At 33.0% G+C, this 18,748-nt stretch overlaps 1 protein-coding gene across 1 annotated transcript; it reads right to left on the minus strand.

Annotated features, from left to right (window-relative positions):
- Positions 1-7,985: 7,985 nt before the first annotated feature.
- Positions 7,986-8,992, minus strand: LOC117931013 (putative germin-like protein 2-1). Its single transcript, XM_034851853.1, has 2 exons — positions 8,783-8,992; positions 7,986-8,666 (listed from the first exon to the last, which is right to left on the minus strand). Exons 1-2 carry the CDS (start codon positions 8,910-8,912, stop codon positions 8,131-8,133), a joined length of 666 nt encoding a protein of 221 aa, XP_034707744.1. The 5' UTR covers positions 8,913-8,992; the 3' UTR covers positions 7,986-8,130.
- Between the last annotated feature and the right edge of the window lie 9,756 nt (positions 8,993-18,748).

An 18,748-nucleotide genomic window follows, 5' to 3' on the forward strand; every position in this document is an offset into this window, starting at 1 on the left:
TACAGTTCAATAAGATATAGTTTTGACTTTTTAATTAACAAAATAAAATAAATTAAAAGGACAGGGTCAGACTAAGGTATTTCTTTCAAACAAGAAACTACTTTTTTCTAGAGGCCACTTGCTGTGGAAGTGGTCTCATTCCTATACAAGTAGTATTTCACTGCTTATGCATGCTATGAAATTATTTATTTATTTTTTAATTTCTCCTTCTTTGACCTGTTTTGTAGAATACAACTACTATTTGAGTTTGAGCAATGCTATAGAATAACAGTTTCAGGACAATTTCACAGCTCCATAGATTTGAATGACCAATTAATCTCTTGTGCAGCTTGATTAGTTATAAGATATTTGCTTAAGTAGCAAGTTAGAATGAGCATAAGTAGAACCAGTCTTATAACATTGCAGCTCTAATAATCATATATTTAAGTTGCGGAGATTGTTGGCGTGAAGCAACCTGATAGATTGTGTAGGACGTGGTCAAAACCATTACAGCATAATAATTTGATGAAAAATAGAGAACTTTAGATGTGGGAGACCCTATCAGCTAGATGATTCTTTCAATAATTTTAACAATACCTCTTTCACATTGTATCATCTCCTCTTGTCTCAACCACGAATATAAATTTGTTATACAATGCTAAAATAAAGTTATAAAGGTAGTGTTTGGGATGGCAATTTAACGACTTGAATTCAAAAAATTTCATGTAGCATTTGTTCATTATTTGAATAGAAAATTTGAAAAGTGGCAAAGACAGCACCACAAGAGAACGAAAATTTGGTTTGCCAATAGATTTGAGTGTGGGTTGAGAGGAGCTTTGCACTTCACTCATTTGAAATTGTTGGTTGCATTTCACCAATTCGTCTCGGTTGCTTCACCTGTGAACTAAGGCATCATTGATTCTATTTCTGGAGTTGGCTGAGGAGCTCTGCTAATAGATTTTTTCACCAATTTTGTTGGTTTTTGAGATGGGGTTGAGAATTGTCTAGCTCGTGAAGAATTGTTCAGTCCTAACTGTTCAATGGTCCAAACGCGGGTTTAAATGGTTCAAGACCGGACCAATTCATAAACAGATCAAATAAACCACTTGAACAAGAGATAACATCGGTCACCTGTCGGACTGATTGGACTGATGGATTGGATTCAAATTTTAAAATCTTGATAATGACATCTCTAGCTACCAAAGAAAATGTGGTGCCCAGATTTTGGATGTAAAATTTTCAATTAATTAATTAGGAATTTGAACGTTAAATTAAGTTATACATAGCTGAGCATTAGATTATGGTAATTAGGAAATTAAGAATCTGTTTAAAAGTATTTTCAAAAATGATTTTGAAAATTAATTTTTGGTAATAGTTTTTTAAAATTGTTTTTTGCTATTTTGTAAAACAAAAGTTTATTTGGAAACTGAACTATTTTTAACTTATTTTTTATATTTTTAAAAATAACTTTCTATATTTTGGAAGAGGAATATTTTGAAGCTAGTCACCTAATGTAAGTCCCAATATTTAGGTACATTGTTAGTGGACTAAAGTAAAATGTTTGTTTATAAAATTCTTTTAAATATGAATTGATTATGTAAAGTATATTGTTTGGTTTTATCTTTAAATTGAAAGTGGTCAATTTTCCAAAAAAATGAATTAAATTATTGAATTAAATGAGCTTACTTGCTAATTGATTTTTTAATTTTTTTTAATAAAGTGTGATATCTCTCATGATTTAATCATGTATTGTACATGATCCTCCTTATTGAACTATTTTTTCTTTACTAAGCTGTTGAACTCAGCCTTTTATCTATTATTCCCCTTTCTAGGTACAAGTGACATTAGTGAGGAAAGTTCGGGATAAGAAGGGTGCTTCTTTAGAAATAAATTTAGTATAGTTGATTATTTGTGATTCATGACTTATGACTCTCTTTGTTATGTTTTATAGAGTTTTTTATTTTTTTTATTTTTTTTATTTTTAATTGAAATATTTGAGATATTTTCTTTTAGTTTTGGTTTTAGTTTGATAAGGAAGTAAGCATGGCGTCCTTGGCCTTTGGGTTTGGCATATCATCGATAGAGCTCTCAAGAAGCTATTACGGTGTCAAAATTAGGGTAATAATACACATTCTTTTTAATATAAGCCTTATGAGTTATGATAGCAAATAGAAAAACTGAATCCATAAAACTTGTTTTGCAATTGTATTCAAGAATAGTTTTCTACTCTGCAAAACCAAAAAAAAAAAACATGTCTGCTAAGTACTAGAAACGATTTTTTATTTTTTATTCTTAAAAATAAAAAACAAGATGTTTTCAGAGAACATTTTTTAATTGGTTTTTTTTTTCACTTATTTTTTAAATAATTATACAAACATGTAAAATAATTAAAAATAAAATATTGAATATTAAAATTATTTTTAAAACATAAATATTTCAAGTTCCTAAAAACATCAAAGAATAGTTTTTAAAAATTGTTCTCAAAAATTGTTTTCAAAAACAATTACCAAACATAACCATGATATCCTTTATAGAAAATAAAGGTGCCCACAATGGGCTACAATTGTGTTCAAAAGAGAAACCACAACTATAAATCATGTCTTTAGATTATATACCTGCTATGATAATGACTATACACATTGGCCCACCAAATTTTGGCTCTACGAAGACTTATAAAAACGATTTAAGCACATCACATGCTCTCTTTAGTTATGGATTTTATTGACGCTTACTAAGATTAAAGTCATGGGACAGTATCTTCATTTTCTTGTGGTGAAAATCCCAATCAAGTTACAACCATACTAGAAACCATGGGTGTGGACAAAGTAAAGTTAGATTAGTTGTAGTGTATTAAAAATTAAAGATTCTTCTAAGCATTAATGTTGGATAGTAAATGGATTTTAGTATTGACAACTCCTAGGTAATGAGACCTTTTTATGATATGTACTAATAAAGTCACATTTCTTAATGGGATTAATTTAATACATCAACTTTAATAAAATTTAAATTTAAGAAATAAAATCTTAATTACTTGAGATGACATACAAAATTATCATTATCAAGCTAAATTGATCAATTAAATTGCTAAACCAATCATGCAAACTAATACTTGGGCGAAGGATATCACAAATTCAAAGCAACTGTTGAATGCTAGTTTGATACAAAGCTCGTGACTCTCTAACTACTCTGACTTGGGCGGAGGATATCACAAGCTCACAACTCCTTCCAAATCAATGGCGTTCAACATCTCACTGCCCCTCCTTATACACCTCAACGCAATGGCCCATCTAAATGATGACATCGACATATTGTTGAGACGGGTTTAATCTTGTTGCGTGAAGCCTTTATGCCTCTCTCTTAATGGCCATTTGCTTTTCACACAGCTACATATCTCATTAAACCGATGCCCACCTGAATCCTTCACTCCAAATGCCCCTTTGAATCTCTCTTTCATACCCCACCAAATTACACTACACTCAAAACATTTGGTTGTCTCTCCTACCCTTGGCTACGCCCATATGCTCAACACAAGTTAGACCAAAGATCTAAACCTTGTGTCTTTCTAAGGTATTCCACAACTCAGAGTGCATATAAATGTCTTGACCACTCCACTAATAAAATATACCTTTTTTATCATGTTCGATTTGTTGAAGATGTCTTTCTATTCTCTAAGGAATTAGGCAAAATTGAGTTAAATGCCCTTATAAGATACACTAGGTCCTATAAGATGAAATACTTGAAAGCGCCACGAAGATGGTTAAACTTATGAATACGCAGCGCAATGGTGCCAAAAGTTCTTCTTGGAGTGAAAGCAAGTGATATTGGTAATGCTGGTGGCAATGGAATTCTGTGCTTCACCAATATGGACTCCATTATTCGGAGACCAAAAGAATAAGAATTGTGATTTATAATGAGATCTCTAGCAAACAAAGAATATGTGGTGACCTAGATTTTGGATGTAAAATTTTCAATTAATTAACTTGGCTCTAAATAAATCTTCTCCATTGAATAGTAAGAAATTTGAACGTTAAATTAAGTTCTACATAGCTGAGCATTTGATTATGTTAATTAGGAAATTAAGAATATGTTTGAAAGTATTTTCAAAAATGATTTTGAAAAATAATTTTTGGTAATAGTTTTTAAAAATTATTTTTTGATATTTTATAAAATAAAAGTCTATATGGAAACTGAAATATTTTTAACTTATTTTTTATATTTTTAAAAATAACTTTCTATGTTTTGGAAGAGGAATATTTTGAAGCTAGTCACATAATGTAAGTCCCAATATTTAGGTATAGTGTTAGTGGACTAAAGCAAAATGTTTGTTTATAAAATTCTTTTAAATATGAATTGATTATGTAAACTATATTATTTTGTTTTATCTTTAAATTGAAAGTGGTCAAAATTTTTTTTAAAATGAATCAAATTATTGAATTAAATGAGCTTACTTCCTAATTTTTAAAAAATTTTTTTAAATAAAGTGTGATATCTCTCATGATTTAATCATGTGTTGTACATGATCCTCCTTATTAAACTATTTTTTCTTTACTAAGCTGTCGAACTCACCTTTCTTTATTATTCCCCTTTCTAGGTACAAGTGACATTAGTGAAGAAAGTTCGGGATAAGAAGGGTGCTTCTATAGAAATAAATTTAGTAGAGTTGATTATTTAGGATTCTTGACTTATTACTCTCTTTGTTATGATTTATAGAGTTTTTTATTTTTTTATTCTTTTAATTGAAATGTTTGAGATATTTTCTTTTAGTTTTGGTTTCAGTTTGATAAGCGAAGTGACAATGGTGTCCTTGGCCTTAGGGTTTGGCATATCACATATAGAGCTCTCAAGAAGCTATTACGGTGTCAAAATTAGGGTAATAATATGCATTTCTTTTAATATAAGCCCTATTAGTTATGATAGCAAATAGAAAAACTGAATCCATAAAACCTGTTTCACAACTGTATTCAAGAATAGTTTTCTACTCTACAAAACAAAAAAAACATGTTTGGTAAGTACTAGAAACTCTTTTTTATTTTTTTTATTCTGAAGAATAAAAAATAGAGTATTTTTAGATAATATCTTTTAGTTATTTTTTTTAAAAATACTAACATGTAAAATAATTAAAAATAAAACATTGAATATAAAAATTATTTTTAAAAACATAAATATTTCAAGTTCCTAAAAACAGAAGAGAATAGTTTTTAAAAATTGTTTTAAAAAATTTGTTTTCGAAAATAAATACCAAATGACCATGATATCATCTATAGAAAATAAAGGCGCCCACAATGGGCCTATAATTGTGGTCAAAAGAGAAACCACAACTATAGATCACGTCTTTATATTATAAACTTGCTATGATAGTGACTATACACATTGGCCCACCAAATTTTGGCTCTACGAAGACTTATAGAAACAACTAATTTTAAGCACATCACATGCTCTCTTTAGCTATGGATTTTATTGACCCTTATTAAGATTAAAGTCATGGGACAATATCTTCATTTTCTTATGGTGAAAAGCCCAATCAAGTTGCAACCATACTAGAAACCATGGGTGTGAACAAAGTAAAGTTAGATTAGTTGTAGTGTATTAAAAATTAAAGATTCTTCTAAGCATTAATGTTGGATAGTAAATGGATTTTAGTATTGACAACTCCTAGGTAATGAGACCTTTTTATGATATGTACTAATAAAGTCGCATTTCTTAATGGGATTAATTTAATATATCAACTTTAATAAAATTTAAATGTAAGAAATAAAATCTTAATTACTTGAGGTGACTTTTGCATGACATACAAAATTATCATTATCAAGCTAAATTGATCGATTAAATTGCTAAACCAATCATGCAAACTAATACTTGGGCAAAGGATATCACAAATTCAAAGCAACTGTTGAATGCTATTTTGATACCAAGCTCGTGACTCTCTAGCTACTCTGACTTGGGCGGAGGATATCACAAACTCACAAACTCCTTACAAATTAATGGTGCTCAACATCTCACTGCCCCTCCTTATACACCTCAACACAATGGCCCATCTAAATGATGACATCGACATATGGTTGAGATAGGCTTAACCTTGTTGCGTCAAGCCTTTATGCCTCTTTCTTAATGGCCATTTGCTTTTCACACAACTACATATCTCGTTAACCAAATGCCCACCTGAATCCTTCACTCCAAATGCCCCTTTGAATCTCTCTTTCATACCCCACCAAATTACACTAAAATCAACATTTGGTTGTCTCTCTTACCCTTGGCCATGCCCATATGCTCAACACAAGTTGGACCAAAGATCTAAACCTAGTGTCTTTCTAAGGTATTCCACAACTCAGAGTGCATATAAATGTCTTGACCTCTCCATTAATAAAATATACCTTTCTTATCATGTTTGATTTGTTGAAGATGTCTTCCTACTCTCTAAGGATAACTCCATGCAACCTACTACCTCCGATTTCCATCAATGATCTTCCTATTCTCTTTCCCTTGCCTCTCTAAGTGCTACACCCTTATTAGTTCCTCATTCTCACCCTTTTAAATCCTCTTTGTCCATGTCACTACCACTTAGTACCACCTCATCCAATATTGAAGTAGTCTCTCCATTCTATGGCTAACAATCAGGTATGCCCTCTACTTTGGGTTCTTGTGGAGACATTACCCCTACTCCTAATCCTCCTTTCCTTTTACCTAACCCAACCCAATTGCCTTCTATCCCTCATTGTACTCACCCCATGACTACTCGCTTTTAGAACAATATTTTCAAGCCTAAAACAATTCCATACCACAACTAAAAATCCTTTACATGGTCCCCTTAAACCCTTAAATCCCACAATTGCCCTTTGTGATCCAAATTGGCGTGCAACAATGATTGATGAACTTAATGCTCTTACTATAAACGAGACATGGGAGATTGTTCCACCTTATCCATCACAAAATATCGTTGGTTACAAGTAGGCTTTTCGAGTAAAAGGGAATCCTGATGGGAGTGTAGCTTGTTACAAGGCACGACTAGTTGCAAAAGACTTTCATCAACGACTTAGCATTGATTATCATGACACATTCAACCTGGTAGTTAAACCAACTACCATTGGAGTAGTTCTTTCCATTGTACTTAGCCATGGCTGGTCCCTTCGTCAAATGGACGTCAATAAATATGGTTGGTGCTAAAGAGGTTGTCACTCCTATGTCCGTCATGGAATCTCCTCCCTTATGATAGCTCCTTTCTCACAGATGCAATAGAATATCATTGTGTCATTGGTGTTTTGGAGTATCTTCGATGCTCCATCTTACAGAGGCATATAAAGGAGAATATCAGTTAATGATACTTGACACCCACATTATGTCTACGGTCATGGACCAGATTCTCTCCCAATTAATATCACTCCACCGATCTGGTCCATACTATTCAATCCTTCGGTATATATCTCCATTAACTTGTGCATATAAATTTATGCTTACCTATTAATACAAATCTATAGAATATTCCTATCCTCTTCGATGCTCCATTGTTTCTTCAGTTTCAACATGCATCATCACCTTGTTCACATAGAAAAGCAGAAGTTCGAATATATATTTAAGAAATAGAAAAAAAAGTTTGGAAGGATATATAGTACATATTATGGGGAATTTAAATGAAGGTGTTTGAACTTTTAGCAATTTCATTGATGAGAAGCACTTGGGCATGCCTGCTATAAGTGATCCTAAATTGTATGATGGGCCAACAATTTGCATTAATATTCAAAAATGTAGTTTATGTATGAACACTTTGGATGGATTTACCAAACTAGAGAGATTTGACCTCAACTTTGTCTCTGAACTAAGCTTAATTGCCATATTAAATTATCAAGTGCCACAAAAGCTTACCTTCCGCAATCTGAAAAATAAATTAAAAAAGAAAGAAAGAAAAGAAAAAGCACCACTTCTTATGACATAGGAATGGACACAAGTACCTTGCCAGTTTTGCCGCAACGGCTATGAATTAATCGTACTTAAGGAAATTCAGACATTGTATGTATATGAAAAACACCTTCATTTTATTAGGATATGAAAAGAAATGATTGTCACACATTTCAGCAATGAATACATATAAGTGATATCTAATCTTATGAATAGCAAGATGTGAATAGGTGAGTCATTCTAGTCGGTGCGGTTGTCAGTCTAGAACTGAGATTGAAGATAGTCAACCACGTTCTTGTCCACTTGGAAGGCCTTTGTAAGAACATCAGCTGAAATTGCTGGCTTTGAGCCAAATACCGCATTGGCAATGGTGATCACGCCAGGGTTCTGGCTACTCAATGCAGCAATGGCGACTGCTTTTGTTTTTCCCACATTGAGCTGGAAGTGAATGAGACCCTCTGGGAAGACGAAAACATCTCCTTTGTAAAGGACCTTGGAGATGAGGCGGTTGTCAGGATTAGAGGTCACGAAGCCAACATAAAGTGTTCCCTCCAGGACGGTCAGTATCTCCGTGGCACGGGGGTGGGTGTGGGGAGGATTGAGACCATATGGGGCATAATCAACACGAGCTAGTGAAATGCCAAGGGTGTTGAGTCCGGGTATCTGAGCCACATTTGCCGGTGTGACCATTGACCCAAGTTTGTTTGAGGTATTTCCAGGAACCCGAAGCCCTGAAAAGAAGAAATCATTTGCTGTCGCAACCTTTGGATCCTTGCAGACTTTCCCATTAACAAACACTGCAAAGCCATAAACGCATTAGGCCGTGCTGCCATGAAATCATTGATATATAGATAAAGAGAATAAATCTGATCATCAAGGGAACAAGACTAGAGAAAAAACATTAATATCATACCAGTGGTCTTTGTGTCATTAACAGCCACACAAAAGTCCTGAAGAGGACTAGGATCGGAGGCAGAGGCAAGGAAAAATGACATAGCCGAGAGTGCAATGCATGCGAGGGTGTTAATGACCATCTTCTTCATGTTTATGCAATGTATTCTCAAGCAATCCTTCTTTGAGGAAAGAGCAAGGAATTTACTAGCGCAATGAACTGCTAAGGTGGCTAGAGTTTGTTTTTGCTGTGGATTCGTTATGAGGGTTGTCTATTTATAGCTGAAGAATCTATGAGATGTTTGAGCTTTGAAATAGTCTTGTATTAACTATTAAAATCCAAGTAAAAGCCAAATGATCTAAATTACCAAGTCCTCAAAGTTTGTCTTAGCCCATTAACTTCTATAACCATTTAAATATTTTATATAGAAAACCACTTCAGTCTTAGCCAAATGTAAAACTTGTGTTCCATACCACTTATGTTGAGAGATTAGAAAATCTAAAATAGTAAGAGACGGGCATGCATGACTTATGATCATTTACATATAGACCAGTGTCCATAAACGCCACGAACTTAAATATGAATGAATGAATTAAATATGGTGCAGTAAGTTTCAATTTTGTTGTTAATTGCTAACAAGGGAGGTGGATGAGGAGTTCTTTGATAACCAGTTAACTTCTCTAATGTTTCAATACTAGAGTAAAAGAAATATTAGAGGAGTTCATCAATATCCATTGCTACCTGGTCTCCGCATATAAAAAATGTACAGTTTAATAAGTTTTGACTTTTTAAAAAATAAAATAAGGACAGGGTCAGGCCGGCCAGGGTATTTCTTTCAAACAAGAAACTACTTTTTCTATAGGCCACTTGCTGTGGAACTGGTCTCATTCCTATATACTATGAGAGTTAAACATGAGCCAGCTAGCAGTAGTATATATTTCAATGCTCAAGCATGCTTTTGAATTTTCTTTTTAGTTTCTCCTTCTTTGACCTGTTTTATAGAATACAACTACTATTTGAGCTTAAGCAATGCAGTTTTTAGTTACTGTAAAAAATCTCTTAAATTCCATATTACCACCAATAACAGTTTCACAGCTCCATAGATTTGAATGGCCAATTAAATCTCTTGTGCAGCTTGATTATCTAAGATAGTTTCTTAAGCAGCAAGTTAGAATGAGCGTAAGCAGAACCAGTCTTATAACATTGCAGCTCTTATAATTATTTATTTAAGTTGCGGCCGGCGATTGTTGGTTTGAAGCAATTAACCTGGTAGATTGTGTAGGAGGTGGTCAAAACCATTACAGCAGAATAACTTGATGAAAAATAGAGACCTTTAGATGTGGGAGACCCTATCAGCTAGTTGATTCTTTCAATAATTTCAACAATACCTCTTTCACATTGTAACCACTCCTCTTCTCTCAACCAATGTATATATATATAACCTTTTTAGAGCTAAAATATTAAAAATTAATTTTGGGAACTGGGATGGCAATGCAACAACTTTAATTCGAAAAACCACAAGTAAAGGAGAAGAAAATTCACTATGCCAAAAATTGGTACAAGAGGGGAGAGATGCAAGTGGCTACTACATAGGCATAAGTATCATGACCTTTAATCCTATATATCATCTCACACACACACACACACACACACACACACACACATATAGGGAGATAAATTAACAAAATAGGTCCATCATATTGACCCGATCCCTCCGCTACCACTACATATCCCCTAAAAATATCATAAATTTAGTTTCACCACATATGTCACACCACAAACTTTTTGTGTTGGACCAAATAGAATTCAGGTCACTAAACTCTAACAAATAGTACTAATTAATAGTTTTCAAAAACTATTTTATGTTATTTTAAATAATAAGAATTCGTTTAGAAACTTGGTCTCAACATATTTTGTGTGTTTTCAAATATTTCTTAAAAATAAATTTTATTTTCAATCATTCTTTATATCTACACAATTATTATTTTAAACACATTCTAAAAATAATTAAAAACAATTTAAATATATTATAAGAAAACATCTTATTTTTAAAACAATGTTAAAAAACCTCATTTTTAAGAATTGGCAAACTAAATATGTTTTTATGTTTTCTTTATGTGAAAAAACATAAAATTGTTATATTAGAACCCTTACTAAACATAACCTTGTTGTCCACACCTTGGTTTTGTTAAGCATCCAGGACTTGGTGCAACCACATAAGAAATATCTCTAAAAGCTACCGGTGGGATAGAACTCTCTAGAAGCTATTAAGGTGTTAAAATTGGGGTAATAATAAGTCTCCCCTTTTATACGAGCCTTATGAGTTATGATAGCAAATAGAAAAACTTAATCCATAAAATCCCATATCTGTAGAAAATATAGGTCTACTATTGTGGTCAAAACAAAACCATAGGTATAGATCATGTCTTTAGATGTGGAGCCTGCCATGATCGTGACTATACACCTTCACCTGCCAAATTTTGGCTCTACAAAGACTTATAGAAACGACTAAATTCTATGTGTAGGAAGAGTGTACAGTTAAGTTTGGTATTTTAGCTTGTCCTACATAGGAAAAAGAGGAACACCTTTACTGGGTGTATTAATTAACTCACTTTCCTTAGCCTAATGGGCTTGTGGAGAAGTGTAGGAGAGCCTTGCGTGCCCATGGGGCCTAAGCCCATTTGAGTGCAGTTTTAGACAATTTAGGCCAAAATTCCTTATTGCATCTCACGTCTGCACATGCATTCTATGCGAGGGGGTCTCCTCTTGTGTACAAGTGAGTTTGGTTATTTTTTACAAAATTCAAATAAAATTAATTTTTAATTTATTATGTTTTTTTTTTACTTAGTATTTTGATTGGCTGAGTCTTCTTAGAGTGGGACGTTTTCTTCCGAGAGATTAGGTAGTTAGTCTCGGTTAGTGGATCCGTTTTCATGGGAGAGACCCGTTGGGACTGCGTTAGTGGTTCCAATTCTGTGGGAAAGACCCGTTGAGACTCTACTTATAAAAGCATAACATCCCCTTAGTTCTCAACACTTCAAACTCTCGAGAGTTCTCTTCTTCTTTGTTCTCTCTCATTCTCCAAAGCCTTCCCTCATTCTCTATTCTGCCTCTAGAGACTTCTCTCTCTATTCTACTATATATCCCTGCCTGTTCACAAATCACAATAACAACAACCTCGAGCTTCAGTTGTACCTACTTCATACTTGAGACTGCATTCTTCACTACAATAGGTTCTACGCAACAACAACTGCATTCTTCCCTATGGTTCCTACACCTACTTGAAGTCTTATTTCATTCAAATCTGAGTTGTAAATATCTTGTTTGCCAAGTGCACCTAAGACGAGATCCCACTGGTTGTTAAATCTTGGAAGTAGACCACCAGTTTCCTAGTGCATCGAGCTCGACTTTGAGGATAGTGGATCTACTTTAAGGATAGTGCTCATCACGCTTTAGTTGATAAATCTAATAAGTTACTACTTATTTTCCTGTTCTTTTAGGCTAGGTCAATATCATTGTCTTCCTTATACCCTTAAAATAACAATCTTAAAGTAGATCAAATGGAAGCATACCTAGTTCACACATGTGCTGACACCTCTAAGATTGATTCCTTCAATGGGACATTCTTCAAGAGATAGCAGGAAATGGTCTTCTCGGCAATAGATGTAGTGAACTTGGGACACATTTTGACTGACCCAAAACCAAAAGATGGTTTTGAATTGTTGCCTACCTAGGAAACTGGAAATAAACAAGTTAGACATGCTATTCTTAGTACTCTCACGAATGAATTATTTGATATATATTGCCAATATAAGACTGCCAAAGAAATTTAGGATGCAATGCATAAAAAATATATCTTAGAAAATGTAGGAACTCAAAAATATGCCATAAGGAATTTTAGAAATTGCCAAATGACCAAGGATTGAGGTGTATCATTTGAAATCCATGATTACCACTTGTTGATTAATGACATAGCTATTGAAGACATTAAATGACTTGAACCTTTTGTGGTTGCTTACTTAGTAAAGACTTTTCTAGAGTTTTGGAAAGACTACAAAAATAACATGAGACATAAAAGGAAACAAATGTCCCTAGAAGATGTCATAATCCACATTAGGATTGAGGAACAAAACCGGAATAGGACAAGGTTGAGAAAGCTAAGGAGTTGTCTTCTAAAGCTAATGTAATAGAGGAAAAACCCAACCCCAAAAATAATAGGTCCAATAAACAAAACTCTAGGACTAAGCCCAACACAACAAATAAGGTCCCAAACCCAACTATTAAAAAGAAGGGTAATTGCTTTGTTTGCGGCAAGTCTAGACACCATGCAGCTCAATGTCACCATAGGAAGAGAACTAAGGTGGATGTACTAGTGTGTATGTGTTTCATATTGAAATAATGTATGAAGATGCATGTCATGTATGCTATTAGTTGGATAGGCAATATCTCCTAGTTACTATATTGCATGTGCTTTTAATTTTGATAGGTCATCAAGCAAATGTCTAGGTTGTAAGTGGTCATATATTCTCATGTAGTTGGAGATTATTGATTCAACATGTAGTGAGGTGAATGCTCAATATAAACACCATGATATCCCTCTAGGTATAGTATATCCCTTTGAGTAATCATAAAGTGAATGATCAAGTTGAATCCATGACCATGTTAATCACATTAAATTAGAATTTGATATTTTATCATAATAGGTAAGGAAATATCAAGTGATTGCAAAAAAGATAAATTTGTAACTCAATGGAATAAAGATATAATTTAATTGATTGATAGTAAGTTCTAATTAAATTATGGATACCAATTTATGGGGAGCATATGTAATTTAGTAGGTCATGGACCAAACAAATTATTATTTAAGTAAAAAAATTAATCACTTCATGTTGTTTATATAAAATGTTAGAGTAAGATTAATCTTGCATAGTAGAGTAAAGATTAATTATTTAATTATGTTCAATTAATTCCAAGAGGGCCAATCATCTAATGGTCTTCACTTAAGCTACTTGTGACAAATGCACTCATATTTAATTGTGTATTAGAAAACTAGGGTGAACTGAGTGGTCTTGGTGCACCATAAGGTTTAAGCATAAGGCTAGGCTCACTAAACATAATGTGGTAATTTTTTAGCATGACTCTAAGGTCTATATAAAGCCCTCTTGTGCTTTATTCGAGCACACATACACATTCTTGAAGGCTAATAGCCGCCACCCTTGCTATTTTACTTTCCCATCTAGATGAAGGTTGGTTAGCTACATAAACTAGTGTGCTAGCCCAAGAGGATTAACGTGGAAGGCGACAATGAATTGAAGTTAGCACCAATCTCTATTGATTTTAAAAGCTAAAAAAATGTATGGATTTATATCCTTGCATTCTAAGGGCCAATTATTGGGATTGAGCCCTTAAAAGCAAGACATGATGTAACAAAGTTAGACTTAATTGTCCATTTGCTATCCATTTGGTGTATTGACATTGATTTGAGCATTCAAATCATGTTTCTTACATTGTACATGACTTAGGTGCATTATGAGTTGTAAAGAAGATAGAAGTCATAGGTTCCTTGTAAGTAGATAGGTTATCCATAGTTGGTTCATGGATTTGGGCAATCTAGTAGAGACTGTAGTCCACCACCTTCTAATTAGAGGGATGACTTATCTTGGCCGTTGGGATAGGTTTCCCATGGTGAGTGCACTAGTATATATGATGCACCCTAAACTAGACCTATGGTGAATCATGATGCAAGGCTATCAAATGTCATGATTCACTAAGCTACTATATTGCATGGACTATCAACCTTGAGAGGATATTGAGTTTATGCTAAAATCAATAGGAGGCTTTGACTTATAGGTGAGACCTTAAAGTGGTTATATATCCTTATGGATTGAGTCACTGTTGATGAAGGCTAATGGCAACAAATATTCTCAATAGAGACACCATGATATCTCATAAGATTGAGACATTGTGTCTCATAGGGTGATCCAATGGACATGTGATCATGAAATCTATGGCCACAGTAATTCCTTTAGTGGAATTTGACATATGCTTCTTGGAGTTAAAGTATGTCAGTTGATCACATAATAAGTGTGATCTGTAATTCAAGGATTTGAGAGGTAATCTTGATAGGTGATAGTACTACCTTATTAGATCACAAACACCAGTTCATGGAGAGTTTATAGGCAATGGATAGTAGGTCATGAACCCGATGTCTCGTTGTTATTTATATAAGATATTAAACTGTAATTGATTCTCTTTAGTGGAATGTTGAATCAACTTCAAAATTGGACTTTGAGAGAACTAGTACTCTTATGGGTCCTAGTGGTCCCTGCTCTTAGCTCATATACCATGATGACACGATTGAATTAGCTCTAGGTTCATTCTTGTTCATAAGGGTGTTTTGGTAATTACACAAGGTTGCACAAGGGATAGTGAACAAGGTCTATGGTTTGGGCTAATTGATTAATTAGATGACCCTATGTGGTTAATTAATAAATTAGGACCCGTTTTAGGTTAGATTAAGTGACCCAAGCTTAAATGGACTTAAGTCCCTTAAGCCCAATGGGCAACCTTATAAATACCCCTTTATGGTTAGAGTTTCATAATGACTTTTGGTGAGAGTTGTATTCCACCTCCAAAGAGAGAGAGTAAGAGCCATAGTCTCCTCCCTTCCAAAGTCCACACTTAGGAGTGTTAAGATTGTGGTTTGAGTCATCGGGCGAAAGATCTTAGGTGTATGAGACCCCTTGGATGAAGGGCAATAACCCTTAGACGTGCACATACCGCATGCACAAGAAACACACAAGATGCACATAGGTCGCGTGCATGGGCACACAAGATGTACACATGGGCAATAGCATGAGGAGAAATACTCTTTAATTTTTCCAAGCATGTTTTTCATCAGATGGATTTTAATTTAGGAACATCTAGATCACAAGTATGAGTTTCAAATCTCTAGATCTATAGTTATTATTTTTTTTTGCCATTTTATTTCGCTGCGATAGATTTAAAGATGCCTAGGGATAGATGCATGCACCCTACGAGACCTAGGTAATGGAAACGAAGTAATCTAGGGTTTCTAACACTAATTTCATGTATGTGTGGACCTGCATTCTCACTCAATGGTGAGACTCACTTTTTATTAGTGAAAAATTAATTTTAGAAAAGGTTTTGGAGTCGTCACTTATTTTTGTTTTATTTTTGAAAGAGAAAAAAAAAAAGAAAACTCAAAGTGTGACTCCTAGAAAGGAAAAGTAGGTCTGTAAAAAGCCAAGTCTAGGTCCAAGGGTCAGATTACCTATTGGGAAGGTACAGTGATAAGCCGTAGCACTCCTCTAAGCCTTAAAAAGGTCTCTATTGACTAAGTTGAGGGAAATATAATAATTAATTAATAAATCATGGATACCAAGAAAAAAAAAACAAAAGTGATTTTGTCTAAGGCTAAACAACATGTTATTTATAGTAAAACAATCATATCAAAAGAAACACTCATATAGCAAAAGGAGACTAGTGTACCTGAGCTGCATCCCACAGTGCTTTCATGAAAACATCAAAGTTAGTTTAACAAACATAACATACAACATGCATTCGATCCATTCAAACAATCAAGCAATAATCAAAGCAATTAAAACAATATCGTGCATTAGAAAGTCCACAAAAAGGACTACATATAAAACTAAAGAAGTAGAAAGTGCAAGGGATGTACCGCAATGGAATACACAACCCACAATGCACTTGCATATAGCTAGAAAAGGGATAACATTCAAGTAGTACTAATTAATCTTATCAAAACTCTCTACATGATCTATTATAATTTGAATTAAGAGTTAGGAAATTTGAATAATATACAATGCCAAGGTCCATACTTCCAACAAACATATAATTACAAAATGAAACCACATGAAATGCCAAAAGTTGTCTTAGGGCTTAAATAAAAGCTTGTCTATCTTGTATGACATGTTTATAACACAACCAAAGTTAGATTAATTTACAAGTGAGCCAAAGATGTCAAAATGGATAGCATATTTCAAACCGCATTCAACAAACTTAGAATAGAGACATTCACAAGAAAAATCCTAAATAGATATCTAAAAACGATATCTCATCATTGAAAAAATCATGCAATAACCTCATCATGTCTATATTACAAAACATAAGTCAAAAGTCAAGTCAAGATATGCCAAATAACTCTAGAATAAATAATATGTCAAGTACATTACAAGATCATCAACATTCAGTAAGAATAGGAGCCCTCACAAAACAAACCCTAAAAAAATATCTAATGTGAATTAAATTGAAAAAAATTCTAGGGAACATCTCCTACATGTCTAGTCTATCATCCACGTGGCTAAACAATCATTAAAAGTATTTTTTAACTCAAACAATATCCCAAATTCAAGTTCAAGAAGTCTAAAACTCAATGGAACCATTGGAAAAGTTTAGAAAAACTATAAGTAAGTCAAATCGAATTTTCTTTTCAGAGACTGAGTAAAATGAATAAGCTAACGATAAAAGGTTTTTGAAAAATGATTTTCATGTAGGGGTTTCACCAAATCCCCATTTGATGTATACAAATTTATCCTATGGATTCCCAACCTCGCATGAGTATTGATATAACTCATCAAGGATAAGAATTAGCCCATTTATTTGGGACCATGAGCTTGAATTCATGTTCCACTCAAAACAAAAATTTTGAAAACAAACAAGAGAATGTGAACCGAATTAAATCTAGTTGCATATATATATATATTTTAAAGAAAAAGTATTTGATCTTAAAGGCTTTAGTGAATTTTTTAAATGAATTTTAATAAGGATTTTTTTAGAAAAGTTTTCTTTTTACAGAGAAAAGAAAATTTAGAATTTGCAAATAACAAAATGCAAGGATCACACAGAAACAAACCAAAAGGCAACAAAATCACAAAATAAAATTTTGGACAACCAACCAAACTATTATCAGTGAGAGTAAAGGTCAATCTTCATTATTTTTCGAAGGCCTCAAAAAAATCAAAATTAGCAAAGGATCACCAAAGTGACGAATTAACAATTTTTAGATCAAATAAGCTAACATCAAATCAATCAAGAATTATCAAAGACCAATCAAACACATAAATTGATAGTAACAGTCAAGAACTAACATAAGAAATTTTAGCTTTCAATATTTATTTAAAAAAATGAAAACAAGTATCCAAAAACTCTATCTTTCAAATTAAATTCAAGAATTTTACTAACCTAAAAAATCTAATATCAATCTAACATCAATCTAATGCTAAGAATCAAATTTAACATAAAAATCCCAACTTTAAATCTAATAACAAGGGTCAAATCTAAACTAAACAAAAATTTAACTTTTTCAATCTAATATAATGGATCAAGATTAAAATTAAACAAAAATTCAAACTTTCTCCATCTAATATGAATAAAAAAATTAAAACTAAAAAAATGAAATAAAAAATCAATCCTTTCAATCTAATATGAATCAAAATTAAAACTAAAGAAAAAATTAAATCGTTTCAATCTAATACAAATGAAAATTAAAACTAATCAAAATTGAATCTTTTCAAACTCTGAATAAAAAATAAAACTAAACAAACTTTTTAATTTACCTGAACCACAATGAGAGAGGGTGGATAATTTCCTTTGATGTGGCCTTCTTTCTATGTGCAACCATCGTCTTTTTCTTTTCTCAATCTCTAAAACATCCACACCAAGAGAATCCTTCAATTAGGTTATTCCTATACCCGAATCTTGTCACCTATTTTTCTCATTGATAACAATTGATTTATGAGAAGTTGTGAACAAACCAATTGTAACCCTTTATCTTAGATTTCCACAGCTTTAAGAATCAACTTGTTCTGATATCTATAGCTAATTCTGATATTTGTAGCAAAAGTTTTCTTTAAAATACCGAAGCTTGCTCAACATATGATGGGAAAATTCTCCTGAACATTGTCATGAGATTTACTCCTTGATGGTTATTGATTCCAGAATAAT

Source organism: Vitis riparia, chromosome 14 (assembly GCF_004353265.1).
Source record: "Vitis riparia cultivar Riparia Gloire de Montpellier isolate 1030 chromosome 14, EGFV_Vit.rip_1.0, whole genome shotgun sequence".
NCBI lineage: Eukaryota > Viridiplantae > Streptophyta > Magnoliopsida > Vitales > Vitaceae > Vitis > Vitis riparia.